Source organism: Apium graveolens, chromosome 9, assembly GCF_009905375.1.
Source record: "Apium graveolens cultivar Ventura chromosome 9, ASM990537v1, whole genome shotgun sequence".
NCBI lineage: Eukaryota > Viridiplantae > Streptophyta > Magnoliopsida > Apiales > Apiaceae > Apium > Apium graveolens.
Genome location: NC_133655.1, coordinates 7,242,069 through 7,259,136, shown reverse-complemented (window position 1 = coordinate 7,259,136; position 17,068 = coordinate 7,242,069). Strand labels below are relative to the sequence as shown.

The window sequence follows — 17,068 nt, the reverse complement described above, 5'->3', positions numbered from 1 at the left end:
GGTGTTAATATGGCTATGCATCTAATAACTTTAAGAATATCGATCAGTTCTAAAATCATTTGGACAATAAATGCAGAATTCTAATCTTCGAGAAAATTGCTATGAAGGTACATATTATGTCAGAAAAGAGCTCATTCTCTATTAAAATATCTTCTTTTAGCTTCATCAAAACATCATAAATGCAGAGATTCCTTTGGAAGCTCAAGAAACCAAAGAAGTTTTATTGGGCCAAATTTGTTGTACTCGTACTATTTATTTCTAGATGTGTTTTCGCAGCTTGCAAGTTAAAGAAACTTCTCTACAAGCATGTGACATGGCTACTGAACTCATATCCTATTATTCTTTTAAGCTTTATTTTAAATTTAACATTGGAATATCCATTTAAGATGGGTAACGCAGTATTGACATTCTAGATATATTAAAATGTTATTAATAAAAGTTGAGCCTATAGTCTATATACCATGTTGCTCCTAGAATTATTTGAAATTTAAGTGAAAATCCTCTCCTTGAGGAAACTACAAAAAAAGAATAAAAACCTACACAAACAGATCACATAGTTGCAAATACATAAAAAATTTATAACAAATAATATAATGGATAAGACGACATAAACTATTAAACATATAAAATAGATTACAGAGATGACACCAAACAAAATAAATTAAATTTGAAGTCACATCCTCACATCCGCTTGATTATTGATTTTTTTCCTTTTAAGTTGTGAAGATGTGATAACAAACTTCTATAAACAAATAGTACTAGTACAAGAAATCTGAGCCCAAAAAGGGTAGAATAAAGTCTCAAATTTCTCAAAGTTTAAAAGAATCTCCGCGCTTTTGATATTTTTAAGAAGCAAAAAGAAGACACTATTATAAAGTATCACGAGCTCTGTTGCTCACAGAAGATGTACCTCCATAGGAACCTTCTTAGAGACTGATATTTATTGCTGCAACAATTTTAGAACTTGTTGATATTTTCGAGGCAATTAGATGCAATCATCTGAACACCCCACGTGATATGTACTAAAATTGGGAGATTAAGGTTGATCATATTGAGCACTTGGGCATAGAGGTTAGATTTCTTAAGAGGTGACTGCAACGACTCTTAGCTCTTGCATGCAATCCAAACAGGGAAGCAAAATGAAAGAGGATCTAAGAAGCAAGAGCTTATAAAGAAGATATTAAGGCCATGTTAAAGCAGATGTAAGAGGCTTTAAAGAGTATTAATGAAGATATTTCCGGTATAGGGACAAAAAAAGGATATACAATTTAACATAGCAGATTATGTGAATCACCATAAGGTACGGCTTCATCTAGGTATGTACATATTTCCCTATCCTCTTTTGTCCCTAGACCTACAATTTTTGTATTAGGACTCTTCAATGTAATTTCTTTCAATTACATTGTCTTCTTTTAGCTTAATCAAAAAACAAAAATGCAGAGATCATTTTTAAAGCTCAAGAAATCAAAGAAGTTTAGTTTGGGCCACATATGTTGTACTCATACTATATGCTTGCAGATGTGATACCATATGTTGCAAGTTAAAGCATATTCTCTACAAGCATGTGACACATCTGCCGTACCCATTTCTATTATTATTTAAGGCTTAATTTTCAATTTAACATTGGAATATCACTTTATAATAAGGAAGAATTCATATACTAGATATATTAAAATATTATTAATATGAGATGAGCCTTTAATCTATATACCTTTTTGCACCAATAATTATTTGAATTTCAAAAAGAAAATCCTTTCCTGAGGAACCTATGAAAATATAATAAAACCTATAAAATTAGATCAGAATAGTCATAAATACAAAAAATATATATATGATAAAAGGTTTATCATGGTTAGTTCGAGCTGATTATAGTGATACCTTGACACGTAAAATTAATTTTGGAAGAGTAAGTGAAGTACAAAGTTCCAACAAGACATTTATCTTTAAAAGTAACACTATGGTGAGATAAATAACAAGTAGACACAATTGTTAATCTAGATAAGAATTCGAGATCTAGTTCTTTGAAGTGAAGGAGACTGATTTAGCAAAATTTTTGGTGCATATCGAAGGCGTAATGAAATGTGTGAAAAGTAAAAATATGATCTTGCTGAGAATAAAATGATCAAGATAATGATGATGCATGATTAGGTATGATGGCATGATCATGCTACTGGACTAAATAATTATGCCAAAATATGATAGGGCACTAGACACTTTTTTGGAGAATATGGATATTGTGCATGATCATGATAAATAGGGCATGATCACCTTGCTTTATAATAAATATTTTATTTTAAAATTAAATTTGGTTTTATTTACTTTCATTAGGGTTTATATCCCCACATATATAAATATTATTATTATATATTGGATTATGATCTTTTGTTGAAATTTAAATATAGAGAATTTTGTCTTATTCTTTTATGGATTCAATAATTCTTTATTATAAATTTAAAGATTGCCTTGTAGATTAGAATATTTTAAGATTTATCTTGTAAGTGTCCTTACAAGGACTATGTTTGTTTTTCCTACACTTCCGTATTTTGTTAATTATCGCCAAATAATATATATAAATTACTTTCCATAATATCATAAATAATTTTTCAACACCACTTAGTGTATGGTATCTCTTTCACTCAATTTACACAATGTTGATGGTTCGAATCTTGTTAAAAATGTGGATGTTTGGTTGTATTTAACTAGTAAATGAACAATCACGTATAAAATATATTGTAAATATTATCATCACAACATAAGTATATTTCTTGTATTCTATTTTTTGTTGACAGTAAATAGGTATTGAATAAAGTTCAGTAGAGACCTCAATTTTTTGTGGAAACTTGGAGACTATATCCTGACCATCCATTTTGTAACACCCCGCACTTCCGGACTATTAACTCTAAATACAAAAACTAAAATAAAATAGATTCTTATTCGATAATTCAAAATATATAACGAAGGTCAAAGCAGCAATCAAACTCAATAATCAAAATCATAAAAACGGAGACGTAACTCCATAAATCCGATAATCAATGTCTAACTAATAATTCAAATTTATTCTTGAAATACAAAAGTCTTTATTCTAATTCAAATAGCACGAAACTAAGCAAAACCGATCTTCACATAGTTCACATTTCCTTATTCTTAATATGCTCTAAATTCCGAACCTAAAATATTGAAAGGGGTGAGTTATATTTATAAAAAAAGGGTTGAGTTACGAAGTTCAACAAGTACAAATTTATTAACTGTTAAACATAAAAATAATGGGTGTTTTTATAAAACGATTTTTTTCAATATAATAATAATTTTGTAAAATATTTTCTAAAATAAAGCCAACCCAAAGTTTTGTATTCTAAAATTAAGAATTTAAAATAGAACGAAAAAGAACAGAATTTTACAACATATCATAACATAACAAAATTTTATAACAGATCAGAACAGAGTAAAAAAAGAATGATATGATAATTTTTATAAATACCACAGTCTTGATCTACGACCACACTTTTCCACTAGCCGGCATGTAATTTTTATTCTTATTCATTATACCACACTTTGCCAGTTGTCGGCATCTAAAGTTCAATAATTACGCGACTTAATAGGATTCTAAAGTTGCACACTCGGGTGCCTACTAAGGACATCTAAGACTAGTTCCGGAACTATAGAATAAATTATGAACCGATTTGAAAATGTAGAGACCGGGTTTCCAAAAATTCTTATATCTTATATTTTATAGAGTTCGAAATAATATTCTTATATCTTGTCCAAAAGTAAGTCAAAGAGTACTTACCTCCAAATCGACTAAGAAAGCGAATTCAAACACGGGAACAATCCTATAATTAATTAAATTACACGAATCAAATAAATATTCACATTAAATCTTTAATACAAATTAAAGCACGAATAAACAATCTAGCATACAAGCGTACATGCATGTAATTTATAGATTTAACACTATTAACACGGTCACCTACGAATCAACATTAAACCAATTTATGAATATAACAAGATCCTTTTTTTTTTCTTATCAACCTTTTTCCAACTCTTTCCAACTAACACATCACGTACACATATACCAACATATAATTTGATACTTTAGAAGCCAAATTTAATTCGTACAAAAATCATGCAACATACATAGATTATTATTTTGCATTACAATACACCATCCAAACAAATAGCAGTCACTGTGCATTAAAACTATTACTCAAAACATGCTATTATTAATTAATTAAAATAAAATACGAATTATTTGGCTAGCATAAACATGAGACCTACACACTTTGCACATAGACTGGTCGTGTATATTTTTACCTTTAAGCAGAAGAACACAAGGAGCATGTATATTAATTTAAATCAAAACTCAACGTAGCTCTTGGAGCTAAATTCTTATTTTTATTCACAAGGGTCTTTATATAAGCACACAAAAAACCTTATTTTTAATTAAGGAATTACACAACTTCCACCTAATTGATTTTGCATCTCCTCCAAGTAAATTTCTAAAATAAAATATTTGACACACACAATTACCTAAACTAAAAATATAATGATTTTCTAATTTATTCTCACACTTCTTTCCACAAATAACAAATCCTTTCCCAACTCAAATTACTTGCACAAAAAGATTTCCAGAGTATTATAATATAAAAATATTTATCTAAACGAATTAATATCTAATTTCTATTAAATAAAATAAAATAAAATTACAGATTTTACATTGTTCCCCAAATTCACAAAAACGAAATTAAATTAAATAAGTCACCAAAAGGAAACAAATCATACCTTAATTGCGATAGTTGTCGTTTTCTGTGAGTTGAAACACACGTCCAATGCCCCTCTTATTGTTTGCATCCTTTCTTGGTGGCGGGGGCGGGTTGTGCGGTCAATTCGAAATCTTGTTCCCTACTTCTCCACAATGAAAACAAGTACCTGTATTCCAACGGCAGACTTTGTCGGGATGATTCTTGTCGCACCTCAAACACCTTTCCCGATCACCTTGGCCTCCAATATTATCATACACGTGTGGCTTCTTGAGTGGTCCCCCTTGAAAAGATTGCCCACCAGTTTGAGCAAAGCGCCTCTTATTCCAGCTGCTAGATGCCTTTTCAGATTCTGCCAAGCCTCTCTCGATCATTAACGCCTTGTTGAGAACAACCACGTACATCTGAAGTTCAAAAGGCGCCACAGAGTTCATGATGTCGCTTCGAAGTCCCTCTTCCAATCTTCATGCTCGACTGCTCACATCTGTTACTAAGGTCGACGCGTACTTCGCAAGCTTTGAAAATTCTGCTTCGTATTCAATGAAAGTTCTTCCACCTTGCTACAGCCAATTGAAGTCCCTCTCTTTCTGCAGATGAACTGTTCTTGAAAAGTACTTGTCTTCCAAAGCCTTCTTGAACTTTGCCTAAGTATACGGTTCAGGATTTTATTCGAGATTCGTTGTTGTCTCGTTCTTCCTCTTTTCCATGAGCCACTAGTCGTAAGCATTTCCTTGCAATTGGTACACATCTAAGGTCACCTTCTGCTGCTCACTCCTCCTTAGAACTCCGAAAGCTTTTTCCATCTCTTGCATCTGCATCTCAATGATAGCTAGAACTGTAGCTTCATCAAAATTTTATGGGTTCAAATGCTTGAACTCAGAGACGATATTACGCTTCTGTTGCTGATTCTCAAGTACATCTACAGTTTCAGCCAGCTGGTCAAAGATATTTTCTCCTTCATCATTATTTCCTTGATTGTCATTGTTGTTCTGATTTTCGTTGTTGTTTTGATAGTTACCGTTCTCCCCATCCATCTTTTCTAAAACACACAAAACAATTTCTAAACTTATAGTCAATCATCAAAAAGCATAAGTCAGACATACCAAATAATCACACAAATAAATGCCCTGAATCCAAAATAATTTCCTAAGATCTATACTATAGTCTAAAGGATCGCATCCTAGGAAATTACTAGTCCCATACCTAATACAATCTGAAGGATAGTATACTCTTGATACCAACTGTAATTGCCTGCACTTCTGAACAATTAATTCTAAATACAAAAACTTAAATTAAATAGATTCTTATTTGATAATTCAAAATATATAACGAAGGTCAAAGTAGCGGTCAAACTCAATAATCAAAATCATAATAACGGAGACGCAGCTCCACAAATTCAATAATCAATGTCTAACTAATAATCCAAATTTATTCTTGAAATACGAAAACCTTTATTCAAATTCAAATAGCATGAAACTGAGCAGCATGAAACTAAGCAGTACAAATCTTCGCATAGTTCACATTCCTTATTTTTAATATGCTCCAAATTCCGAATCTACTACACTACTGACCATTTATTCTACTACCTCAACTAGCTGAAAGACCAAGTCCCTGCATACAACTCAATAAATAAACACATAAACAAAATATTAATTAATCAAACAAGTTAAAAATAAAAACCAACATCTCATTCGGTCTATGATTCTCAAAAAGATAAAAGTTATACTATACCAGTAAATAGCTTCCGTCAATACATCCTCTCTGCATCACCACCGTCACAGTGTACGGGGGCTGGACGTGTTTGGGGACCTTTTCCAGCTTGTTTTGAGTGTCTTCCCTTCCCTCGAGCTCTTTATATAACATGTAAATCAAACAGTTTCACTTGACTTTATATTATTAGAAGAACTCAACTTAATAGAAATATTTTCCAAAATATAGTTGGTGACCGAGAATAACATTTTTACATATAACTAAAGAGTTTATTAAATTGTATTGACAAAGTAGATGGTACGTTTTAAATAACAAAGAAATCCAAAAATTAAATACACCTTTTACTTACAGGCATTGAGGAAAATTTGTACCTCGTGTTCCTAAAAAATATTGAACAAATTATAATCAATGTATCTTATTTACCGATTATCAAAATAAATTTGTAAATCATAACCAACACAAATTTGTTATTAAAGTTAGAGAAGGTGCCACAATATAACATAATAAGTGTACATTATTTTGAAATCATGTCATTTAATTGAATAAAATATAAAAAATATCAAACACAAATAAACAAGAAATTAATTTTTGATACCCATCCACACTAGATGTCTTTCCAAAACTGAGTCACACCCTCTATGTTTGATGAATTGAAGTTTTGGGACACAGTTTGTTGAATTGATTCAGCCATAGCTTGGGGCATCCTTTTGGAACCTTCTCCCCCATATGAACCAACTATATTAGGGCCATCTAATTATTGACCTGAGATACCTGGAGATACCATTTTTGCCTGATGAGAAATCTAGTTTGATATTATTTTTCTCTCTAAGATTTTTGAAGACTTGTAAAGAGATGGAAAGAGAGCAAAAACAATTTTTTTCAATACAATTAAGTGTCCTGACATTTTTCTTCTTTTATAAACTAACTAGAATTTTTTAGAAGTTTCTCGTAGTAAAATATTTTAAATTGATATGGGTATTACTGTTAACTATGAAAAATTCTCATTTCAGCGGTATATATGACATATGAATATAATTACTTTTTAAAGTGAATATTGTAAGGCATGAAAAATACTCAGGCCAACTATATACATAACATATAAATAAAATTATATATTAAATTAATATTGTAATATATGAAAAAATCTCAATCCAATTATATTAATTATTTATATATTATATATATATATATAAATATAATTGTAGTAATCTACAATCCGGCATTAACCTTAGAATTACATAAGGTAAAGAATGTTGTATTGTAGGAGATTGTAACCAAAATAATCAAATATTATTAACATAATTAATCAAATATATTGAGTAACTTGTATAAATACATGATTCAAATCATGAAAAGTAGAGATTGTGGTTTATAAATAAATTCAAATTTGTCATTTCTATTTTTTTAGAAAAACGATTAACTAATTATTATTGTTGGAATTAACACTCTTTAAATAAAATTATAAATATTTATTATCTAGTTTATGTATTATTTTTGGCTAACATGTTATTACCTTTTCAATATATTATTTTTATTTTGTTTCCTATTAAATACTACATAATTCTTAATATATATTTCTATAATTTAACATAAAATGAATATTTATGTATAAAAAGTTAAAATACATGTTAAGTTGAAAAATTCTATAATTAAAATAAATATTTTTTAAAAAAGTTATCAGTTTAAATAAGTTTTATTTAGTCTTTCATTTTTAAAAAAAATATCATTAAAAGATCTATATTATTACTAAATTGTGAAATTATTTTTCAAAATATTAATTTATATTTGCACATAAATACTATTTCTCCAAATATCAACTTGAACTTACATCATATATACATAGGGGAAAGAAAAGAGTTAATTAATATTCTTACCTTTTTTAATAATTGAGTATATCAAAAGATAATTTAAAAGTGTTAAACAGATTATTTAGTTAATTTAGAATATGTTATTCTTAAATGATTTATAGAAAATACTTATTATTATAAATTAAAAATATGTTTTTTTTGAAACAAAGGAAGAATTTTATTAAAATGAAATAAAGTGAAATAATTACGGCAATTAGCTAAACAAGAAAATCTAGTAATTTCATGTGTTACCATGTTAGCTTGTTTCCAAATAAATTTTACTGCAACACATGCATACTCAGTAACTACAGTCTGCAATCTTCGAGGACTTCCCCAATTCCAAATAATTTACCAAGTTGCTAGTGATCCTCTGGACTGTTAACAAAGAGTCTATTTCCACTACAACTCTTTGTTGAACCATTATCCAAGAAAGAGCCTCACCATCTAGTAAACTGAGAACTTTACCTGCGATGAACGTGCTTGGTGATCCCTGAGAACCATTCCAGTTGAGAAGGATATCGCCCGTGGAAATACAGATGCATCAATATTTATTTTAAAAGCATCTGTTGGAATATTTATTAAGCCCAAACTTAATTTTTAATTATAGTTTAAGTACGTTCTTATCTGTTGTGTTAGTTAGCTCTTGACGTGGTCACACAGCTGGTCTCGAGTGTTTTTAGGATCGTGTGGAATAAGTTAGTAGTGGAGTTAAAATAGAATGTTAGTTTCTATTTTTTAGCTTTTTTAGTTTAGTCATAGTTTCAATATATAGTTTGTATGCACTTAATAAAAGATGATTGAGTTTTGGAACTCTGGTGTTTATTTTCCCTTCCTTAGTTTATATCAGACATATATATATATATACTACATTTGGTATCAGAGCAAGATTATGAGGTGAGTGTCAAGGACGTCAATCATGGAGATGAACAAGGTTAGAGGTGGGTCTTTCGTTTTGAGCTACCCAATATTGTCCAGTAGCAATTATGCGGTTTGGGCACAAAAGATGAAGGTCTTTATGCAAGCTCAAGGAGTTTGGTGTGCGGTGGAGTCAAGTGATTCGAAGGCTACGGCCAAGGAGAAGACGGATTCGAAGGCTATAATCGAGGATAAGATGAATAAAATTGCATTGGCAATGATCAATCAAGGAATTCCTGAAGATATTTTACATTTGGTGGCAGAGAGAAAGACGGAGAGAGAGACTTGGAAATCGATCAAAATCTTATGTCAAGGTGTAGAGCATGTTAAGAAAGCAAGAGTTCAAACCTTGAAGGCTGATTTTGAATCATTAAGCATTAAACCCACAAAGTTGCTTGATGATTTTTACATTAAATTAAATGGACTTATGAGAAAAATACGAGCTTTTGGAAAAGAGATGAAAGAATCATATGTGGTAAAAAGACTGCTACGAGCAGTTCCAGAAAAATTCTTGCAGATTACCTCTACCATGGAGCAATTCAGTGATCTTGAAACAATGCCGGTAGAAGAGGCCATGAGTTGAGTAAAGTCTCATGAAGAAAAGATAACGGGAAAAAGTGGATTAACAGAAAGTCAGTTAATGCTTACTGAAGCAGAATGGCAACAAAGAGAAAATGATGTGAGTAAGCTGTTACTCACTCGCTAAGAATGGATTAAACGAAATAATAGAGGGGGAATGGATGGTCAGTCGTCTGGGTTTAGAGGTCGAGGAATTTGAGACAAGAAAAGAGTCAAATATTTTAATTGTCATGGATATGGACACTTCGCTGTGGATTGTCGAAAACCAAGGAAAAACAGGGATCAGAAACAAGAAGTAAATTTGACACAAATAGATGACGACGAGCCTGCATTGTTGTTGTCCAAATATGAGAAAGTCGAGAAAGAATTGATGATAATTGACAAAAGGAATGTAAGGCCATACTTAATGTCAAATAACGAAGGCAAGCAGAATGAATCCAAGCTATGGTACCTTGATAATGGTACTAGTAATCAAATGTCCGGGAAAAAATTAAAATTTCATGTTCTTGATGAAGGAATCGCAGGAGTGGTTCGATTTGGAGACGACTCAACTGTTAAAATTAAGGGGAAAAGATCAATCATTTTTAGATGTATAAATGGAGGGGAACGTACACTGGATGAAGTCTATTATATTCCTAGCTTTCATAGCAACATTACCAACTTAGGACAGCTGTCGGAAGATGGTAATAAAGTGATGCTAATGGAAGAATACATGTGGGTTTATGACAAGGAAGAGAAACTGCTTATGAAGGTATGAAGATCACCCAACTAATTGTATAAATTAATCATTGAGACTGGTAAAATGAAGTGCTTGATGTCCAGATTGAACGAAATTTTAAAGCTATGGCACGTCCGGCTCGGACATCTAAACTACAAGGCTATGTCAATGATGTACAAGGAGAGAATGGTCAGAAGCTTGCCTAAGGTAATTAAATCAAGTGGTGTTTGGTGGGTGTCTTATATAGAAATAGACTAGGAAACATGGTAGAGAGCAATTCAATGCAACACTATCAATGATATGGCGCTAAAGGATTGGGGTAGCAAGGATTGCTTCTGCATTTTCTCTAAGAAAATTTTATCGAAGATAATTAACATTCCACTGCTTCATGTTGGGAAGGAATAAACTCGACACTTTCTCAAACCTCGTAGATATGGCTATGCTCAACACAGAAGTCCCTTTTTTTCTCAGCCAAGGATCCCTTATTGCTCTAATGTAATTCCCACCGCCCAATATCCATCTAAAACCTTTACTCAACTCCTCCTTTGCAGACCAGATGAAACTCGAACCCTGGCCCTTAGCGGCATTCAACAGGTGACAATCCGAGAAATGCCTGGCATTATACAATATGGAAACCAACGAGTTAGGATTACGCATAAAATTCAACAATGCTTACTAAGAAAAGCAATATTGAAAGCATATAGATTTTTGAAACCTAGCTCTCTCTTAGTCTTCGCCAAACTCATGTTATTCCAAGATAGCCAATTTATACCTTTATTTCCACCCGAGCCTAATCTCCACCAGTAATTATTAAACATGTTCTCCACCTCCTGGAACAGAGTTTTGGGGAGTTAAAAACATGACATAGTATAGGCTGGAATTGATTGTGCAACATTGTGAATAAGGATTGTTTTTCCGGCATGCGAGATTGGTTTAGCTTGCCATCTCTGAAATAAACTAACTTGCTCGTTCTTTAAGATACCCAAACACCCTTTTCTTCGACCTACCAACCAGCAATGGGAGACCAAGGTACCTAGTGTTCGTGATCTTATTATGTACGCCAAGAATTCCTGATAACTCTACTTATTTTTCTCGTCTAACATTTGCACTAAATTAACTAAATAATCTATTTAAGAATGACTTAGCTTATGTTTAATTTATATTAAAAAAAGTGACACGGTTTATTTCGGTATAAATCACTTATCCAATTAAAATTATAATATAAAGGGTTTTTTCATAAATACCCAAATTTTATAAATATTTTACAAACATACTATCAATTTTTAAAAAATATTTTGCAAAAAAATGTTCAACTATTTTTGCAACTATGTTTGCAACTTGAATATATAACCCACAAAGATTGGCTCAGTTGGTTAAAAAGTGGATAACTATCATCTTGGTCACAGGTTCGAATCCCACAGGAGGAGAAATTATTATTATGCCTCCAGAGCTAGAGCATGTCGCTTAAATGCGGTTTACCTTGGTTCACGTGGTTTGCAGGCTATTGCGTGAGCCTGTAGGATTTACCCAGTGCGCACCCGAAGGGTAGCGGCTGCTACTTACCTACGATAAAAAAACTGAAATTTATAAAAAATTGCAAAAACACGTGTGGTAAATTGCAACCTAAAATGCAACATTAAATGCAACCCGGAATGCAAGCTAAAACAATTACACAATTTAAACTAAATTGCAACATATTATGCAATATCGTATTTTTGCAAATATTTTCATATAGTGAAATAGTATTTTTCAAATCTTTTCAGGATTTGATAAAATCGCAAATTATTTTACAAAAGTTGTATTTTTGATAAATTCCCTATAAATACTTCACATTTCGTTTCCCATAATTTTTAAGTATGCAATCATGATTTTCACACTCCTCGTCTTTTTTTTATTCTCATTTGAATAACATCAAAACATTGCGTCCTTAAAGACTTTAATAGCAACTAATATTTTAGAGTTCAATAACACCTAACACCACTGGATGACAAATATATGACAAATATAATATGTATTTTAATCATTAGTATATAAAAATTCATGTATATAATTTGAATATTTTTTAAATGAATTATATATGAGTTATATCAAATAAAATTATATATATATAATAAGGTAACTCATTAGTTTGAAACGTAGAATACAAATTTTATATAAGAAATCATAAATAACAGAAGACTTGTACAAGAATTCGTCAAAGAAGAAGTCTCTTCATGTTTATAAGTTTGCTTACAAATATGAACTTTATGGTATTGCTTATATGTATAGGTTAATTGGTTAATGTATAATCACCGTAAAATTGATAAATGTTATTTCATGCCTATATGATACAGTTTTTATTTTTTAATGTCAAAAGCATGATTTTGAGTAATAAAGGCTTGACACAAATTTATATTATTTTTATCTCTTTGTTTTTGTAATATTTAACCGTGTCATCATATTTGTTTGTGAACCTTAACATTGTTCTCATCTCTAACCTTCATCTATAACTTTTCTTATATTTATCTACCTCGAATAATGATCCTCCACACAAAGGAGATGAACCTTATGAGCTTTTAATATATCACAATCTCGAAGATTACTTGCTTTCGGAACCCCCTTAGACAGAGTATTGGAAAACTGTATACACTTCCAAACATCGTTGTCTAGAAGCTCTATTAAATAACTCAAGATTATGACTCTGACCAAAATCTGACTCCTAATCTGTGGAGATTATTGATCAATTTTTTAGGAATTCTAAAACAACTCATTCGAAAGAACTTTTCCAGCCCTTGAATTTATTCCATACCTGATTGTGATTCTTAATTGAAGCAAATATATCACATTTTTTCGCTTATTCTAGCAAGAAGACCTAACTATCTCTCAAAATGTCCAATATCTAATCAATTCATATATTCAGCAATTTTTTTATTCTTGACATATATAACATTATTTTCATTATTATTAGATAGTTTCATTATTGTATAGTTTCTTTGTTTTGCTGATTTCCTACATAACAATTTGATTATTGATTATATAAGTTTTTATTCTCTTGTAATCTAAAATAAGTTTCATTATTAAAACTCTACTCTTATCTCTTCCCTTTAAACCTTATCATAGTATTAGAGTTATTTTTGTTCGATCTGGGACAGGTTGATGAAGAGTCAGGGGGACTTTAACATGTTGGGTTTAAAAATATGTGTTTTGAATATATTTTTTTGCTCATCCTCTTCTTCAAAATGGTTCTTGGCTGATTTTGAGTTTTAGTCATGATTATTGCATTCTTTTTCTTTCATTATTCAAATTTTCTTTATTTTGTGCTCTAGGCGCATTGGTTATTTTTTTCTGGTACTTTAAGCACTCTGACCCTTCGCGCAATTTAGTTATATTTGGATACGGTTTGAAGTTGGATTTAGTTTTCGTTTGGTTTAGTATTAGATACAATTTTTCAACTTGAATTCGATTTTGGATATGAATTTGATTTTATATAATGTTGGTTGAGGTTAGAATTGAATACATTTTATTGATTAGATTTGGATAAAATTGGTTGGTTTGATTTATACTCAGTTTGGATTTTGAGTTGATTTATATAGGGAGTTGGTTTGATTTTAGAATTGGATTCAGTTTCGGTAGTTGCACACACCACACCATAGATTGGCTATAGCAATCAAAAATATTAAAAAGTCTAAAAACGTTGATGTTTCTTACCATATTTTTTAAAATTAAGAGATAATATAATGATTTTGAATAATGTTACAATTGAATTATTAAAATCTTAACTTATATAAAATTTGTAATCAGTTGCAACGGTTTTAGAAAATGCTGTAGTTGGCTAATATTTTTGCGCCAAATTTTAGGCGGGCTCCAAAAAGATTACGAGGAATCACTCATTTTCATTTCCCGCGCAAGAAAAATTCAGTGGGGTGACTAAAAAAATCAATAACAAAATAACATTTAAACAAAAATACGCAAATAAATTCTAAAACTTAAACAAAATAAAACAACTAGCACAAACAGAGAAAAGAGACGCACGAGAAGAATTAGGGTTCTTCCCCAAATCAAAACAACCTCAAAGTTTTAAGCTCGACAAATAATCAAGACTACTTCAGAAATATAAGTATTTATTATATATACTTAATTTATATACATACACATAAATATATAAATATTTTCATTTGTCTTTAATATAACATTTTGGGAAGTGCATATTTTGCTTTTTGTTTAAATTACAGTCTGGGTCCTTGTATTCTAGATGGGATGTTTATTCACTTAACAGGTAAATTTCTAGATGGGATGTTTATTCACTTAACAGGTAATTTTCTTTAAACCCCCAATTTTACATCTTTTTATTTACTCGATTTAACAATCAATAGTACCGAGGGTGAGAGAGATAAGGGGGGAGATGTTGGAATTTAATCATAGCATGTTAGTTTGAATAATAGTCAGCTTCCTGGTTTGTAGGAGTTGTGACTTAGTCTTCTGAGTAGTTCTAGTTTGTTAGGAGAGTTAGTGGATTAGTGGGAGTAGTAGCTAATTCTTAGGAGTTTAAGTTGCAGTTGTAACGTTAGAAATAGTAGCAGTTCTTTTCTATTCTCTGTAAGTTTTTCAAGTTCAGTAAGAAAACTTTTCCATTTGCAATATTTGTTCTGTGTATTGTGTCCTGTGTGTGTATATCTATTCTGTGTTCTTCACGTGGTATCAGAGCCTGAGTAAGGTGTATGCCAAAGTATATGCCCAGAGTAATGGCTATGGAGACGAACAAAAGCAAGGAGAGTACGTTGGGACTGAACTACCCGATGTTGACAAAAAGTAACTACACTGCGTGGTCATTAAAGATGAAAGTCTTTATGGAAGCACATGGTGTTTGGGAAGCTATTGTACCGAAGGACCCTAAAGCTATTGTAGAAGAGAAGAAAGATAAGCTGGCTTTAGCAGCAATATATCAAAGTATTCCAGATGATATGTTGCTCACTGTTGCAGAGAAGACGACAGCTAAAGGGACTTGGGAAGCACTCAAAACAATGTGTCTGGGTGCAGATCGGGTTAAACAAGCTAAGGTGCAGACAATGAAGGCAGAGTTTAAAGCTCTGCAGATGAAAGATATTGAGGCGTTAGATGATTTTTGTATGAGGTTGAATGCCCTGGTTACTAAGGTACGTGAGTTGGGAGAGGACATGGCTGAGTCGTATGTGGTTAAGAAACTGTTGAGAGCCATGCCTCCAAAATTTCTCCAAATTACATCGACAATCGAACAATTTGGAGATCTTGAAGTCATGACTATTGAATAAACAATTGGGTCCCTTAAGGCCCATGAAGAACGTCTAAAAGGATCAACCGAGCACGTAAGCAAACAGCTGTTATTAACTGAAGATGAATGGAAGAAACGCGAGATTGGAGAAGGGCAACTACTTATGACCAAAGAAGACTGGGCCAAGAAATATAGAAAAGAAGGGACTGAGACGTCAAGACTTCAAGATGGTGGTAACTATTATAATCGAGATGGAGGACGTGGAGGTCGTGATAGACATAACATCAAATGTTTCAACTGTGGGATCTATGGTCATTTCGAACGTGAATGTAGAAAACCACGACGTGATCGAGAAAACAAGGACAAAGACACATTTAAACAGGAAGCAAATCTGAGCTTCGCCCAAGACGATGAACCCGCATTGTTGTTTACAGAATATTCTAAGGAGGAACCAAAGGAGTTGTTGCTAAACGAAAGGAACATGGTGCCTAAGGTCAGTCAAGGGGGTAATCAAAATATGGAATCTAACGTCTGGTACTTGGACAATGGAGCCAGTCAACATATGACTGGGTATCGTACTAAATTCCGTGAATTGAACGAAGAAATCACGGGCAAAGTCAAGTTTGGTGACGGGTCCACAGTCGATATAAAAGGCAAAGGTTCAGTGGTTTTTCAATCTAAGGATGGAAACGAGAAAGTGTTTCATGATGTGTATTACATCCCCGAGCTGCGCAATAACATTATATCGCTGGGTCAGCTTACAGAATCGGGTAACGAGGTTGTGATAAAAGGGGAGCACATGTGGATTTATGATGATCAGAGGCGACTTCTCATGAAAGTTAAAAGGTCTGGCAATCGTATGTATAAAATTCTCCTGGAAACAAGTCATGCAGCGTGTTTAATGTCTAATGCGGAAGAATAAACATGGCTATGGCATACACGATTTGGGCACGTAAACTTTCAAGCAATGAGTTTGATGTCTATAAAGGGGATGGCAGTGGGGTTACCAGAACTTATACAGCCTAAGAAGGTGTGTATAGGATGCTTAATGGCAAAGCAGACAAGAAAGTCTTTTCCTCGACAAGCAGATTTTCGTGCAAAGAAAAGGCTGGAGCTTATTCATGGTGATCTTTGCGGACCAATTTCACCAACAACTGCTGGAGGAAATAGGTACTTTTTACTTTTGGTTGATGATTTTAGTCGTGTGATGTGGATATATATGTTAAAAGGCAAAGATGAGACATTTGAGGCATTTAAGAAATTCAAAACTTTTGTTGAAAAAGAATCAGGAGAAACAATTAAGATTTTTCGAACC

General features: G+C 31.9%; 1 protein-coding gene across 1 annotated transcript; it reads left to right on the top strand.

Annotated features, from left to right (window-relative positions):
- The first annotated feature begins 9,230 nt into the window (after nucleotides 1-9,230).
- On the top strand, nucleotides 9,231-9,812 carry LOC141684945 (uncharacterized). Its single transcript, XM_074490077.1, has one exon. The coding sequence runs from the start codon at nucleotides 9,231-9,233 to the stop codon at nucleotides 9,810-9,812; it is 582 nt and encodes a 193-aa protein (XP_074346178.1).
- Nucleotides 9,813-17,068: the final 7,256 nt, after the last annotated feature.